The sequence below is a fragment of the Cottoperca gobio genome, chromosome 14, assembly GCF_900634415.1.
Source record: "Cottoperca gobio chromosome 14, fCotGob3.1, whole genome shotgun sequence".
NCBI classification, from domain to species: domain Eukaryota; kingdom Metazoa; phylum Chordata; class Actinopteri; order Perciformes; family Bovichtidae; genus Cottoperca; species Cottoperca gobio.
In genome coordinates this window covers 9,753,772-9,768,542 of record NC_041368.1, presented here as the reverse complement: position 1 = coordinate 9,768,542, position 14,771 = coordinate 9,753,772, and the positions used below count along the sequence as shown (strand labels likewise).

Genomic DNA, 14,771 nt, shown 5'->3' with positions numbered 1-14,771 from the left:
AAGTCCTCTCAGTATAACAAATCGGAGGTACGCTGATGTCCGCTCAGAGCCTACGCGTACACCCTCGTTAAGCGGACACTTGCGTATAATTTCGGCTATGGTGTGTATCTTTGTCAGAATTATTATTATTATTTTTTATTTAAAGGAATCGATTTATTGTCTATTTTAATCTAAATCATTTACTAAATGAAAATCATGCTGTGAAGAAGACTTGAAACTAGCGATTGAGACCATCAACTCATTAGGAAAATATTACTGAGGTAATAAATCAAGTCAGGTCAATTACTCGTAGACTTCTATCAAATCTGAGGAGTCGCCCCCTGCTGTTCATTAGAAATAATGCAAGTTTAAGGCACTTTCCCATTGGCGTCACTTTTCAGGCCGGGAGGTTGCCGCTTTAATCCATGTAAAGATTGTTTGTTTATGCTATGTGTTTATGTAAAGAAAACATACCATCTGATTCTCAAATATCGATATCGGCCTAATATGATCCAGTATCAGTCATGCTATAATGTGTTACACCAATATGCATGCACAGGATTGTTAACATTTTTACCTCCACAATTGTTTCAATAGAGGTATTTCTTTTAGTATTTTAAGCTGTGGACGTAAAGTTTTTTAATTGTCTTTTTAAACCACTATTATATCGGTGTACATTTTTTAATTTTTTATTTCAAGCTAGAATACCATATACTTCAGAAGCAATGCTCTGAATTTTACCATTAGCTGCAACTAAAGTTCTCCTCATGTCTGGCAGGTTAACCTTTTTGCTCAGCTGTCAATACTTTTGACATGGGCAGCCATTGTTGCAGCCAGTGTGTTTCTGAACACAGAATGAAGTTTCAGCTGGGTTTGTTTATTAGTCAAAAACAGGATTTAAAAGTAGGGATTTAGAACGTACTTGCCAGGTTACAGTAGATCAGAAAAATGTCAATTCATGGAGTTATGTGGGGACATTAAATTTAGCAGAAGATTATAGTTATAGCAGACCAGTCTTTTAACATTTAAAACGTTTGTCCAGCTATGAATAGAAAGTAGCTAACATGTATTTGCATGCAATAAATGCAACACATTTATTTTTCAGATAGATTTTCAGTGTCCTTGTCTTTCAGGAATAAAGTCCCTAAATGCACTTAATGTTTGAAGGATTAATAGAGTGAGACGGTCTCTTATAATTTAACCTGAAACACCAGTGTAAACTCTATTAAACTATTTAGATATATTTTTAGCAGCTAGTACAAATTTAGATGCAGGTTTCAAGAATCTGAGCATCGAATCATCCATATATGCATGACTGAGAAGATCTCGAAGAAGAGATTGACTTTAGAAGGGAGCTACCAAATAGAGACATCAAGGCCAGATTTAGCTCCACGTTAACTGGCACTTGATTTTTTAAACTCCCTGTGTCCCGGCAGAGCTAATCAGCTTGTAACACACATGAGGCAGATGGATGCTGATAAGATTCAACAACACATTATGTTGGACATTACAGGTCAACAAGTTCCAAGTTGAGGTGTGAGGTGTCCTTGCTTGTATCACATCATTTACGATGCAAATATGGATCATGTTGAATTGTCGAGCTTCACATTTTCTAATTCCAATTTCTTTTCCTTATTTTCGGGAGGCAGTGATGGCTCAGGGTCATCTCGTCGCCTGTCCAGTTTTGGACTAGAGGCCTGCTGAGTGTCAAGGGAGACAGTCCTATCCACGAAGACACACCCATTGTCACAATAATCCCTATAAACTCTCTCCTCCCCTTCTAAAGCGTCAGAATAGCTGTGTGAGGAAAATGGCAAGTCACAGAGACCCTCGCTTTCTGCACAACCTGTCCTACCACCCACGATGGCAGCACGACTCAATAAAAGTGAAGAGAAAAAGACACGTGCAAGCAGTGGCTACGAACAGTTGCAGTAGATATAGTCTGTTTAAATCATTAGCGGCTTCATCATCTAAACAGTTGCCATCAGACCCTGTGCAACGCTCCAGGAGCTGGTGTGGGAATGGGTTTATTCTGCTCTTACTCATTCTCGCAATTCTGCCCTGTCAAGCCTGGGCGACCACTTTCAAGGTGGCCCTGGTTGGACCATGGACGTGTGATATCTTATACTCCAAATCCCTCCCTGACATGGCTGCACGCCTCGCCACCGCCCGCATAAACAAGGACCCCTACCTCAACAAAGGCTACTGGTATGACTACACGCTGATCAATGAGGACTGCAAGTCATCCCGTGCCCTAGCTCGCTTTGCTGAGCTGAAAGGTTATGGTGCTGCTTTCCTAGGCCCCGCAAACCCAGGCTACTGCTCCTCGGCTGCTTTGTATGCAAAAGAGTGGGATGTTGGGCTTCTCTCTTGGGGTTGCCTCAAACCCAACATGAATAAAGAAGGGATGTTTTCCAGCTTTCTGCGGCCACTGCCACTTTCCTCCCGTGTACTTTTCGACGTGTTGCAGTTCTTTAGTTGGGCCCATGTGTCCATAATCTCAGATGAGACAGATTTGTGGGAATCCACAGGACAGGAGCTGGCCTCGTCACTGAGGGCCCTTGGCCTGCCTGTCAACCCTATGGTCACTATGGAATCCGACAAGGACGGGCCTAGGAGAGCCCTGACAAAAGTGCGGCAAACAGACCGGGTCAGAGGTGAGTTTTAGATGTAAAGATGACTTTTTAAGATCTTATCAGAGTTATTGTATAACAACATTAAAACAACCTCCACTCTGTTTATATGAATCGTGCAAGTCAATCAGCTTTTAATCTGTCTCCTCTCCACAGTGATCATTATGTGCATGCCTTCTGTCCTGATTGGTGGCCAAGCCCAGTACCAGCTTCTCACAACAGCCATGGACATGCGTATGATCGACCGTGGCTACGTGTTCATCCCCTACGACACCCTCTTGTACTCACTACCCTACAAGGATTCACCCTACTATACGCTGGGCAATGACACCAAGCTGCGGAAAGCCTATGACGGGGTCCTCACCATCACCATGGACTCTGGAGAACGCAACTTCTACGAGGCCTTCAGAGACGCTCAGGACAGCTATGAAATCCGCAGCAGCACCCCACCAGAGCAGGTAAGACTCTCTATTGTATATTGTTATAATAGAAAATTATGACACATCTGGGAAGAAGAGGAAAAACAAAGAAACCTCTACAAACATTTTAATCGAATCAGAATCACCACATCATCTGTCTCCTCTGTTAGGTTTCTCCATTCTTTGGCACCATCTACAACATGATATACTACACAGCTATGGCTGCTGAGCAGGCCCGCGCCAATGGAGGCCGTTGGGTAACGGGTCAGATCCTGGGTGACAGCAGAGGTGGCTTTGAATTTGAAGGCTTCAATCAGCACTTGAAGGCCGGCAGGAACGGTGAAGGCATGCAGGCTCGCTATGTAGTGCTGGACTACAGCGGCGTTGGCAACTTTCTCTATTCCACTCATGTGCTAGAAGCCGCTCATACATATGGTGGGGTCAGGAACTTGAAATACCTCGGCCGCTCTATTCATTTTGCAGGCAGCACGCCCTACACAGACTCAAGCTGCTGGTTTAGCCCATATTTTGCCTGTACTGGAGGTGAGTTCAGTAGAAATGTTATTGCAAGAAAGAAATATGCGCTGCTGAATAATTCAACACATACAAACTGACTTTTTCTCTTCCCAAAGGCCTGGATACAGTGACTCTATTCTTCCTTCTCCTCCTGTTCATTACATTTGTTGGAGGTGGAGTTAACTTATTTTTTTATTTAAAGTAAGTACGGCAGAGTATCAAAGCATCATATCTCATCTGGTGTAGAGGAGTGTGGTCTTTTTTAAATATTCTGAATGTTATAATTGTTTGTGTTTTGCAGGAAAAATGGCAGGATTGGGTTCAGCCTTGGAGGTGGTGGAAGCAGCAGTGGACCATCGAAGGTCGTTCTGACCCTGGACGACCTGATCTTCATCAACACTCAAATCAGCAAACGGGTCAGTTCTGTGCTGAATCTCAGACAAAACTCACTGCATTTTTGCTTCTCTCTGCTTTGCAAGGATTAGATGTATAAAAGTAGTTTACCCATAAAAGATTATGTACTTTAAGCTGACCCGTCCTCTTTGAACTCTGTGTGTGTGTGTGCGAGCAGAAGATCAATGACGAAAGTATCCTGAAAAGCCAGCTCGACATGAAGACGCCTCACCAATCTGTGTCGGGTCGCAGCTACTTGGCCTCCTCCCCAGACAACTCCAACGTTGCTGTGTTTGAGGTGAGGCGAGTCAGACGCATTCAATAAACTCCTGTTTTATCATTTTGGTGCTTGTGCCTTTGGTTGTCCTTGGTTTCACAAACACTGTGTCCTTTTGTGTACGTCCCAGGGTGACTGGGTTTGGTTGAAGAAATCCCCCTGCGGAACTGTATCAGGTGTCAATGGCAGCACTGAGTTTGTCTTTATCAAGGTAAGTGAATGTGTGTGTTATTACTACCTCCGCCAAGGATTGAGGTGCGTGATATTCATCTTGCAGCGTAAAGTTACTTGATGTTTTTGTCTTCAGCTCAGAGACATGAGGCACGAGAACCTCAATCTGTTCCTGGGACTGTTCTACGACTCTGGGATCTTTGGTGTTGTGACCGAGCACTGTTCCAGGGGCAGCTTGGAGAATCTTCTTAGCAACGAGGAAGTGCGTCTTGACTGGATGTTCAAGTCTTCCCTGTTAATGGATCTGATTCGGGTAAGAAAGACAAAATGACAAACATAGGTTCCATTTCCCATCTTGTCACATTTCTTCGACGCTCACATGTTTTCCTTAAACTGTTATCAGGGATTGAAGTACCTGCACAATCGGGACGTCATCCACGGACGACTCAAATCCCGTAACTGTGTGGTAGACGGGCGCTTTGTATTGAAGGTGACAGATTATGGGTTCAATGAAATTTTGATTGCCCAAGGCATTGACACTGGAGAGGAAAAGCCAGATGGTGAGTTCATGTGCATCCACAGACTAATCACATTACTTTGTAAATATTCTTTGCTTACTTATCGTTGTGCTTCTTTTTTCAATAAAGAGCTGCTTTGGACGGCTCCTGAGCTGCTGAGAAATTCCACTCTGAGGAGAAGGGGCACTTTCTTAGGAGATGTCTACAGCTTCGCCATCATCGGGCAGGAGGTCATCTCTCGCTCTACACCATTCTGCATGCTGGACATGCCTCCCAGGGGTGAGTGATATGGAATTAGCAACCCTAAAGGATGGTAACTTGAAAATAAACAGTGAAGAAGTAGAAAGTGTTGGTGACATGTTCAAAAGGATTTATTCATATTTTCAATATTTTAGCTAAATCTAAGCTATTGCTACTTGAAATGCTCATCCTGTCCTTTCCGTTTCCCACCTGTGGGGATAATAACATGCTATTTATTGTTCAAAACAGTTCACAGTAAATTTAAAATAAAAATAAAAATATTAGAAGTGTTGCTGAAAAGGCAGCCTGATAGTTTAGTAGACTAATCACGTCAGAGACATTTGTGTTGAATTTGTTGTGTCTGTTTTTGTGCATTTCTGTGTGTGATTAACATTTGCGTGTTCTTGTCTGTGTGTGTGTGTGTGTGTGTGTGTGTGTGTGTGTGTGTGTGTGTGTGTGTGTGTGTGTGTTGACAGAGATTATCAGCAAGATCAAAGAGCCTCCTCCGTTGTGTCGGCCCACCATTTCAGTGGACGAGGCCCCGGTAGAGGTGATACAGGTTATGAAACAGGCCTGGAGTGAAGAGCCGGAGAAGAGGCCAACCTTTGAGGAGATCTTCAAACAGGTGAAAACACAGAAAACACAAGTTGATCTACATCTACTCCTCCTTTTATATGTTGTTCTGTATGAATGTAGCAAAATTGGAGATGACGTTCCTGTTCATTCCTTTTCATGTGACAGTTCAAGTCCATCACCAAGGGAAAGAAGACCAACATCATCGACTCTATGCTGCGCATGTTGGAACAGTACTCCTCCAACTTGGAGGATCTGATCAGAGAGCGGACGGAAGAGCTGGAGGTGGAGAGGAAGAAGACTGACAAACTGGTGGCTCAGATGTTGCCCAAGTGAGTGCCCGGAAACTTTAGCTGGCACATGACAGACCTAATGAAACTGTGATGTTACAGTGGAGACCAGTAGAGCAGCAGAATTACAATAGAATATCATATGTAAATGAAGCTCCTTTTACTTTCGCAGGGAGGTCAAAGGTCAGAAACAGCCACCCTGAAGCTTTCAGGGATTCAGTGCTGGTTCAGCTGTTCAGCAGCAGGGTGGCTGCTCCTTGACTTACTGTACTAGTTTTCTGCAGGGATTAATTGAATAATTCTCAGGAACGGTGGAGACCGAAAATGCAGATAAATCAAGACCACAGAGAAATCCATGTCCTGCTAGTAGATTTGATTGATGATTCTATTCTTGTCACGTCCCGTTTCTATTAAAGGTTTGTTTTTAAAGAAGGAATCAGTAATGAGTTAATTTAAGTCCTCAGGTCTTTGAAGAATATACATTTACAATACTGCATGATATATCTCAGTATGTGCAAGTGCAGGTCAGCCAGCTAAGATGTGTGTCCTTTTATGATTTGTAGAGCTGGAGGTTATTAACAGAATTGTCTTCATCTAAAAGTCACAACAAGGACACATTAACATACTCATCTATGTTCCTCATAGCATTGGATTTAGTTTAATCATATCTTACTAAATCTTTATCATATTAGATGAAATAATAATGAATGCATTGAACAGATCTGCCAAAGAGAGGCGTCTTTTCCTGTATTTATTCGGAACCTGCAATTTTGAGAGGAGAGAGTAGTGCCATGCTGTCTTTGTGTGTGTCTCAGTTTTGTTTTTATAAACACTTTGCCTGTTAGAAATTATCAATAATAATAATTTGGGAGGAAATCCTGAAATCATCGCATTTATTATGGGATTAGTTTGTTTGTGCTGAAAAATTAAATACAAGAAAGTGTCAGATCACTTTGAGTAGTCTCAAGCTGAGAGAGGCTTCAGCACCACAGCAGTGTCCTCCGCTCATCATCTTCTTCCTTCAGGTCTGTGGCCCAGGCGCTGAAGACGGGCAAGCCTGTCAAACCCGAGCATTTCAGCGAAGTCACGCTGTACTTCAGTGACATCGTGGGCTTCACCACCATATCAGCTCTCAGCGATCCCATCGAGGTGGTCGACTTACTCAACGACCTCTACACACTCTTTGATGCCATCATTGGACTGCACGATGTCTACAAGGTGAGAATTGGGGGATTTTGCTTAAAGTAACTGATTTTTTACTTTATTTATTTTTATTTATTTTACTCAGATGCATTTATTGCCAATTTATAGTATTTTTGGTATATTTAAATCTTTTTCTATATTTGTTCTATAGCTAGAAATAAGCCAAGCTAATTTTCTTAGAATTAAATGAATAAATGAATAAGTGTGTGTTGCAATTTTGCAAAGTTGCAAACAAATCTTTTTTCAAGTTTTTGTATTTCCACAAAAATTAGATCTAGGATTCTCTATATTGTGTTGTTAAAAAAATTAATTCTCTGTTGCTCCTGAATCGAATCTGATCTGAAGGTATTTCATAGTTATATGTCCACTATTCATCAAAATAATTATTTTATTTTGCTGGTGGCCAGTTCTTTCAAATGTTGCAGTGTTGAACGAGTGAGAGAGAAAATACCACGTTATGTGTGTATTTGTGTCTGTGTGTGTGTGTGTGTTGAACTCTAATTGTTATTGTATTTAGGTGGAAACTATCGGAGATGCCTACATGGTAGCCTCAGGAGTCCCCACTCGGAATGGCAACCGTCATGCAGCTGAGATGGCCAACATGTCTCTTGACATCCTACACTGCATTGGGACCTTCAAGATGAGGCACATGCCTGATCTGAAGGTCAGGATCCGTGTTGGCCTGCACACTGGTGAGCAATATGTCCATCCTTTCTGTGCTGTGATGATCACAATATACAGAGTGATTACTGTAAAAGTCATATAGACGTTCAATGAGTAATATGGTATGAAATAAATCCAAACTCCGCTCTGGAGTAAAAGTGAATTTGTTACAGAGGAATACAGGTGCCCAAGCTGCTAAAGGCAAGGAGGTATTTTTACCTCCTTTATCCTTCGTCTGGAACTTATTCCTGGAACAGTGAAACGCTATCCACTTAGAGCACTGTCATCCAATTAACACACTGCATACTTTGGATTTGTAACTCGATTCGATGAATTTCTTTTATTTTATTGCCAAGTTTGTTTTCAACTACCAGGAATCTGTCTTGGTGTTTGGTATATACAGTAAACACATTAAGAGGAAATAAAAATGCAGGCAAAAGTCAAGAACAAAAAAAATAGAATAGAAAGATTTACAATAGCAATATGAAAAAGACTATCACACATATGTACAATATAATAGTGTTGTGCAGGATGTGCAAAGAAAACTGAGTCTTCAAAGTTGTAGTCTCATGCCAAAATGTCAAGATTTGACACAAAATGGTTTATGATGTAAGATATTGCTTGCCTGGGAGAAGTGACATAATCAGTCAACCCAACTTCGCATGCCATGTTTGCAGGCCCGGTGGTAGCAGGAGTAGTGGGTCTTACGATGCCCCGGTACTGCCTGTTTGGAGACACTGTCAACACAGCTTCTCGAATGGAGTCCACATCGTTGCGTGAGTATCTCAAACATCATTAAATATTATCTTTTTGTTAATCTACATAGTGGTTGAGAGGACAGGTGTAGTTTTGTGTGCATGCTGCCTGAGGCTAAACAGGGCTTTAAGTGAGCAGTCCTCACTAATCCTTTAAGACTGCATCAGCAGAATTAGAGGGCAATTTGAGTGAGAGTTGATTAGAGGGCAGTTTGCCCCTGCTACCCTCTGCATGATGTATTAATTAAGTATGAAGCTAAGTAGTAACTGCTAAGTACACTTATGCTTAAGAATAAAACTCTCACATTTGATGGAGCTCCCAGAAGATCATACTGTGTTAAATTAAACTATTCACCTTTAAACTGAGCAGTGGAAGTCTAATTTACTAAATCTAAAATACAGTGGTGGAATGCTAATAAGTACATTTGCTCAAGTAGTGTATGTAAGTGCAAATGAGAGTATTTCGATTTTATGCAGCTTTATAGTCCTACTCTACTACATCTCACATCTCACATCTCACAGGCACTTATTGTACTTTTTACTCCACTACATTTTTCTGACAGCTTTACTTATTTTTCAGATCACCATTTTTCATACACTTCCTGTCCTGTGAAAACTATGTTTGAAAATGATGTTTTCCAATAAACTGAAGGATAAAGTGTTTCTTTATGTTAAGCTACATTTTAACTTAGTGTAAAAATGTGCTTTAAATGTTCGTCTAGATGACTTGTTCCAGTGGCAACTATAAAGAACATTCTCCTACTTCTTAAGCTACATTTAAACTTTTTATAAAGCATAAACTAGCCAACAGTATATAAAGGAGTTCAAATGAGCACAACCTGTCAAATGCAACATGCACATACTTGACTAAGGTTTTGAATGCAGGACTTTTACTTGTAGTGAAATATTTCCACAGTGTGCACCACTTCTAGAATAACAATTGTGCATGTATGCTTGACTATACTGTATGTTTGCTATCAGCAGCAAAGCATCCGTGAGTAGTCTACTGCCACCAAGTGGCTTAATACCAAGCTGACAGCCTGACTTTCTATATTTCTTCAGATTCAATCATTTTAAACCTTTGAAATGTCCAAAACCAATAAATATTGTACATATATAACTGGTATTAAAACAAAAACAATTTCAGTATGCAAATGTAATTTTTGTTGTTGTTGATGTTGTTAAATGTATTTATTTTCTATCATAGCTTACAGAATCCATGTCAACAAAACCACAGTTGATGTCCTGAACAGCTTGAAGCTCGGATACATAATCCAAAGCAGAGGCATGACAGAGTTAAAGGTAAAATTAATCAAAATGTTTAAATAATATGCACATAAGATATGCAATGTACACACTGTATCACGGGTATCGTAATAATAGCTAATGAATGCTAATGATTATTTTTAGGGAAAAGGGATTGAAAACACATTTTGGTTGGTAGGGAGGGAGGATTTCGACAAGCCTCTGCCTATTCCTCCAGACCTTCCAGGGTAAGAAAATGTTTTTCTTACTCATTCAAATATGTATAAACGTGTTCCCTGATTTATACTGTAGCACATTTTAACGTAATCAAATGATGATCCCAGTCAAGGTAGATAAAAATCTGTATTTCTTATTACAGGGGAGTCAATCAGGCTATTACTTTAGAGGAGATTCCTCCTGACAGAAGACAAAAATTCCTGGATCGACAGAAGAAGATGAGCTAGGCTGGTGGTTTTTGTTTTTTTTCCCGTTTTTTTTACTAATGTCCCAGAATGAAAAGTGATCATCTCTAGTTCAACATTGTTTTTCAGTGAAAAATAACACAGATGTGTGAAGGGAAAGGTGAACATGCATCAACCACAATGTACTATAATGTGCGCTTTGCTCCAAATGAAATCCAGCACCAGTGACTTGGGAATTCACTGTTTCTTGGAAATCATTTCGATACTAAAATAATATTTATTGTAGAAGAGGCAACCATATTATATTCGTTCAACAGAAAGTAAAGTATACATGCAGCATAATATGCATATGAAGGTTAAATTGCAGATCCAGAAAGTGTTGGTTTAGACGTGAAAGATGTGTCTACAAAAACGACCACAGTATCATGTGTAACATCCCGGTGTACTTCATGTACTGCATGTATTTATACTGATATTTGTGCTTTGTAGAGATATTGGAGAGATTTCATCATGAACACCCAAAGGGTCTGATATAATAGAGCGCTCACTTTAGAAACATTAGCCTTTTACAACAACTCATAACTAATAAAAAAATAAATAAAAATCACTGTCATTTAAGCAGCGGATAGGTCAGTGAGGGTTAAGAGCTCAGGTCAGGTTCTGATTGTATCTTCTGTGGCAGCATTACTGTGATAATTCACACACTTGATAAATGAAACCATATAATCCAGACATGGTTCAAATATGTCAAACAAAGCATCCGGTTTGTTTATTTGATATTAGATTAATATAGGTATTTTTTTAATAACACAATATCTCTTTGACAACTGGGTCCCCTCACATTTTATCTTATTACTGCAGAAGGCCTATTTGACTTGATTTGACTGTTTCACTCTAACTTAGTGTAACTTAAAGAAAAATGTGCTCTAAATTTTAGTCGAGATGAATTGTTCCAGTGGTAACTATAAAGATACATACGGGAAATAATCTTGGGTACAAGACATCTGCAAAGCTAGAAAAAATGAATAAATCCCAACATTTAATGACTCATCATTTTCAGAAGAATGCCTTGGGACCCACGTGATATTGTTCTTAAAAGACTTACGATGTGCATCTACAGTATGTTTCTCTCCCTAATGATGTCATGAAACTACATACAGTATGTATTGCTTTTTAATGATGTGTGTATTGCTTTAAACATTCTACTGACCATTTGTACCAAATCACAGAAGACATACGCAGCATGCAAACAAGACCCAAACTGTCGCTCACTAACGACGATGCATTTTCTCGATAGCTTCACCTACAGAACATGTAGCCCATTACTGAAACATGCTGCGTGCATGTCCGACTGTACTGTATGGCTGTGTGTTTAACAGGGTCTTGATGGGACAGACCTGATTTCTGTAACGCACAGTATATCTGCTCAGCACTGATATGCAGAATGTCTGAGTCAATGGACTGAAATTATGATCTCAAATAATGTGCTTCAGCAGATTGAGCCTTTTCATGTGTATCGCTAGAGGAAAATGTCTGGCAGTGTCTGAGTTTCTCAGCCATTATTTTCTTTTTGAACTCTCCGGTACCCCAAACAGCGGCTGTATCTGAAGGTCCTCTGAGAACAAATGTTCACTAAGTTGCTCCCATGCCCAACCCCAGGGGATTTTACAGAACATATGGGGGGAGCAGGCATTTAAAAAGGGGGAGGACAGAGTCTTCTGAGTCATTTCTCTTTCGCTTGGGGATGTGTATATACTGTAAATTTGTACATAGTTAGTTTGTCTTTATGTCCTGCAGGGTTAGGGACTTTTTTGTGGAGTTTTTCTTCAGCTTGGGTTCCCTAAACTCATGACACAAAAGGAGATTTGAACAAAACATAAGGGTTTAATCACAGTACATTCAAAAAGCAAGAGACTGTATTGTTCACTCACTCTCTGTTGAATTGCTAATTGTCTGCCGCAGGATGGGATTTTTCTCCAACTACAGCTTCAGTCTGTGGGCATTTACTTCCTTGGGAGCACAATTTATGTCCAGTTCTAACATAGACAAAGAAATGAACATCAGATGACTTGATCATCAGGTGGCTTGTGGTGTCGTCTTTCACACTATTAAGTGTTTAGCATTGGCTTTTCAAGTATGATCAAACCCCTGCCGAAGAGGTTTCTGAATCAAGATAATGAACATGGGGGAAAAGCTGTCTGAATGTTTCTTTGATGGGTATCTTAAGAACAAAATGATTTAATCTATATAGGTAAGACCTACATTTGCTAGATATTTAATCAATTTGCCAAATAGACTGATCTCATCCAAATTGAACGTACTGTATTGTTCATTTTAAAAGTGTTCTCAATGTGTTTCTGTAAATAAATTATGATTTTAGTGAAGATTGAGTCTTTTTATGTTTGTCTCATTCAAAAACTCTTGAGGCTATATATGTTGAGGATATTTTCCCAAATGGTTCCTTGACAGCACCTTAAATTAAGATTCAAAACAACTGGACCAATAAATCAGAAGTTCAGTACAGGCCAGTAAATCACTCTTTAAACGACAGATGAGTCATTTATAGCTTGATATTTCTAAGTTGGTGGCTTTTATTTGTCAATTCTGATTCATGCTTTTCAATTATAACAAGCTTTAACCTTTGAAATAGTGGTGTTGTAAATGGGTAAAAGGACTTGGACACACGGGGTGACATACTTAAAGTATCCGCAACATCAAAACGCAACTCAATTATGAAGAAGAGACAGTAACTCAATGGAATTTAGGATTTACAATTTCACCTTAAATCCAAGCAAAGCAAGTTACAGTGATACTAACAAGCTTTTTGGCTGGTTTTAGTCTGTAGTGGAACAATCCAATGAACATTTAAGGATGGCTTTACATAATGCAAATTCTGTGCAATACACTGCACACAGGGGCGTCCCGGTAGCTCACCCGGTAGCACAGGCGACCCATATAAAAAGGTTGAGTCCTTGCCACAGCAGCCACTGGTTTGATTTTGACCTGCGGCCATTTGCTGTATGTCATTCCCTTTCTCTCTCTCCCCCCCTTTCACAATCTGCACTTCCCACTATCATAAAGGCATGAAAAGCCCAAAAATATAACAAAAAAAAAAAGAATACACTGCACACAGTCAACAAACCCTCAAAGTGATTTTGTCACAATTTCATCGTGTTCATTCCAAATGTTGTTAAATCTTATTCATGTTAAAGTTGCACCGTGTATCTTACATAATTATAGTTTTCCTTTAGTGACTTTAGGTAATGAGATTTTCTTAAAAGAGTCTTAAAACGCCACCACAAACGTGTCTTAGGGGTTATCTACCAGGGAAGAAATAAAGATAATATTTTTTATTTGTGAAACGATTTAAATGTTATTATCCAAATCATACAGATCATGTCTGCACTACTAGCAGTGTTATCTACCAGTGATATCAGAGACCCTGAGCAGCGCACATGCAATTCTTATTTCTGCCACAAACAGAGGTTACTATGAGGACAATCTGATCAGTTTGACAGGTTGCTATGCCAAACCTTTTTTGGCACTTTGTTGGTACAATCACAGCCCTGGGTATTAACCGCAGATCGTTTGAGAGACTTTCCTTTTACACTCCTATGTTGAGTAGGTTTTTGTTGTTGCTTAGGGTATACATTAGTGTATACAACAGGAATGTGGCATTATTCCGTAAATATTCTGTCTGTGTATGGCTCACAATATAAATAATCATAAAACCTTAGTCCACAAGGTCCCTTTAGTGTCTTGTTCAAGTCAAGGTAAGCCCATTAAAGGACAATAGGGCATTTATTTCAAATTTAATTGGATTAATGCTACACTGCATGTTATCATCAACTCAGCCTGGCATGTCTTGCAACTGATGGTCAAGATGATCAAATTGCAGCTGCCCAAGTTGCAAAAATATGTACATATATTTAATGCCTGCATGACATTCAACAGTAAATCTATGAGGCATATAGCTGCATAAACCTTGACCTCTCAAACACTATGTTCTGCAATTATTTCCCTCCTGTCTTCGCATTGTCAGTGTGTTAAATCAATCCAAAAATAAATGCTGAATTAAACGACATAAACGGTCCAACGTGTTCCCGGACTGAACACCGAGTTCCTCTGTGCTTCCCATTAGTCCTACAGCATCTGACTGGCACCGGCTTGGAGGTGCCAGTCCAGCAGAAGCTGAGTCAAGTCATCCATAGAGCGCCAGGCGGAGACCGGAAACATAGCAGGTTGGTTTTCACAATTAAAGCATATTGGGTAGTGGTCACAACAAAACACCTAAGAGGTGATTTATTGAATGATAACCTTATGAACCTGTGGTTGATAAAAATGCACTGTTTGGGCTATTAGAAAAGGTTGAACTCTGAAGGATCAGTTCATGCAAGTGGACTTTCACAGTTGTTACAGGCATGCAACAACAAAAGAGAAACCATGCTGCAGTAATGAGTTTGTATCGGAACAT

General features: G+C 39.9%; 1 protein-coding gene across 1 annotated transcript; it reads left to right on the top strand.

Moving 5' to 3' along the window:
- Window positions 1-1,789: 1,789 nt before the first annotated feature.
- gucy2d (guanylate cyclase 2D, retinal) lies at window positions 1,790-10,339 on the top strand. Its single transcript, XM_029447953.1, has 18 exons — window positions 1,790-2,636; window positions 2,769-3,070; window positions 3,202-3,574; window positions 3,664-3,748; window positions 3,849-3,963; window positions 4,119-4,238; window positions 4,348-4,428; window positions 4,525-4,701; window positions 4,792-4,948; window positions 5,036-5,185; window positions 5,623-5,771; window positions 5,888-6,051; window positions 7,035-7,227; window positions 7,730-7,904; window positions 8,553-8,651; window positions 9,838-9,932; window positions 10,041-10,123; window positions 10,255-10,339. The coding sequence occupies exons 1-18, from the start codon at window positions 1,790-1,792 to the stop codon at window positions 10,337-10,339; spliced, it is 3,450 nt and encodes a 1,149-aa protein (XP_029303813.1).
- The last annotated feature ends 4,432 nt before the right edge of the window (window positions 10,340-14,771 follow it).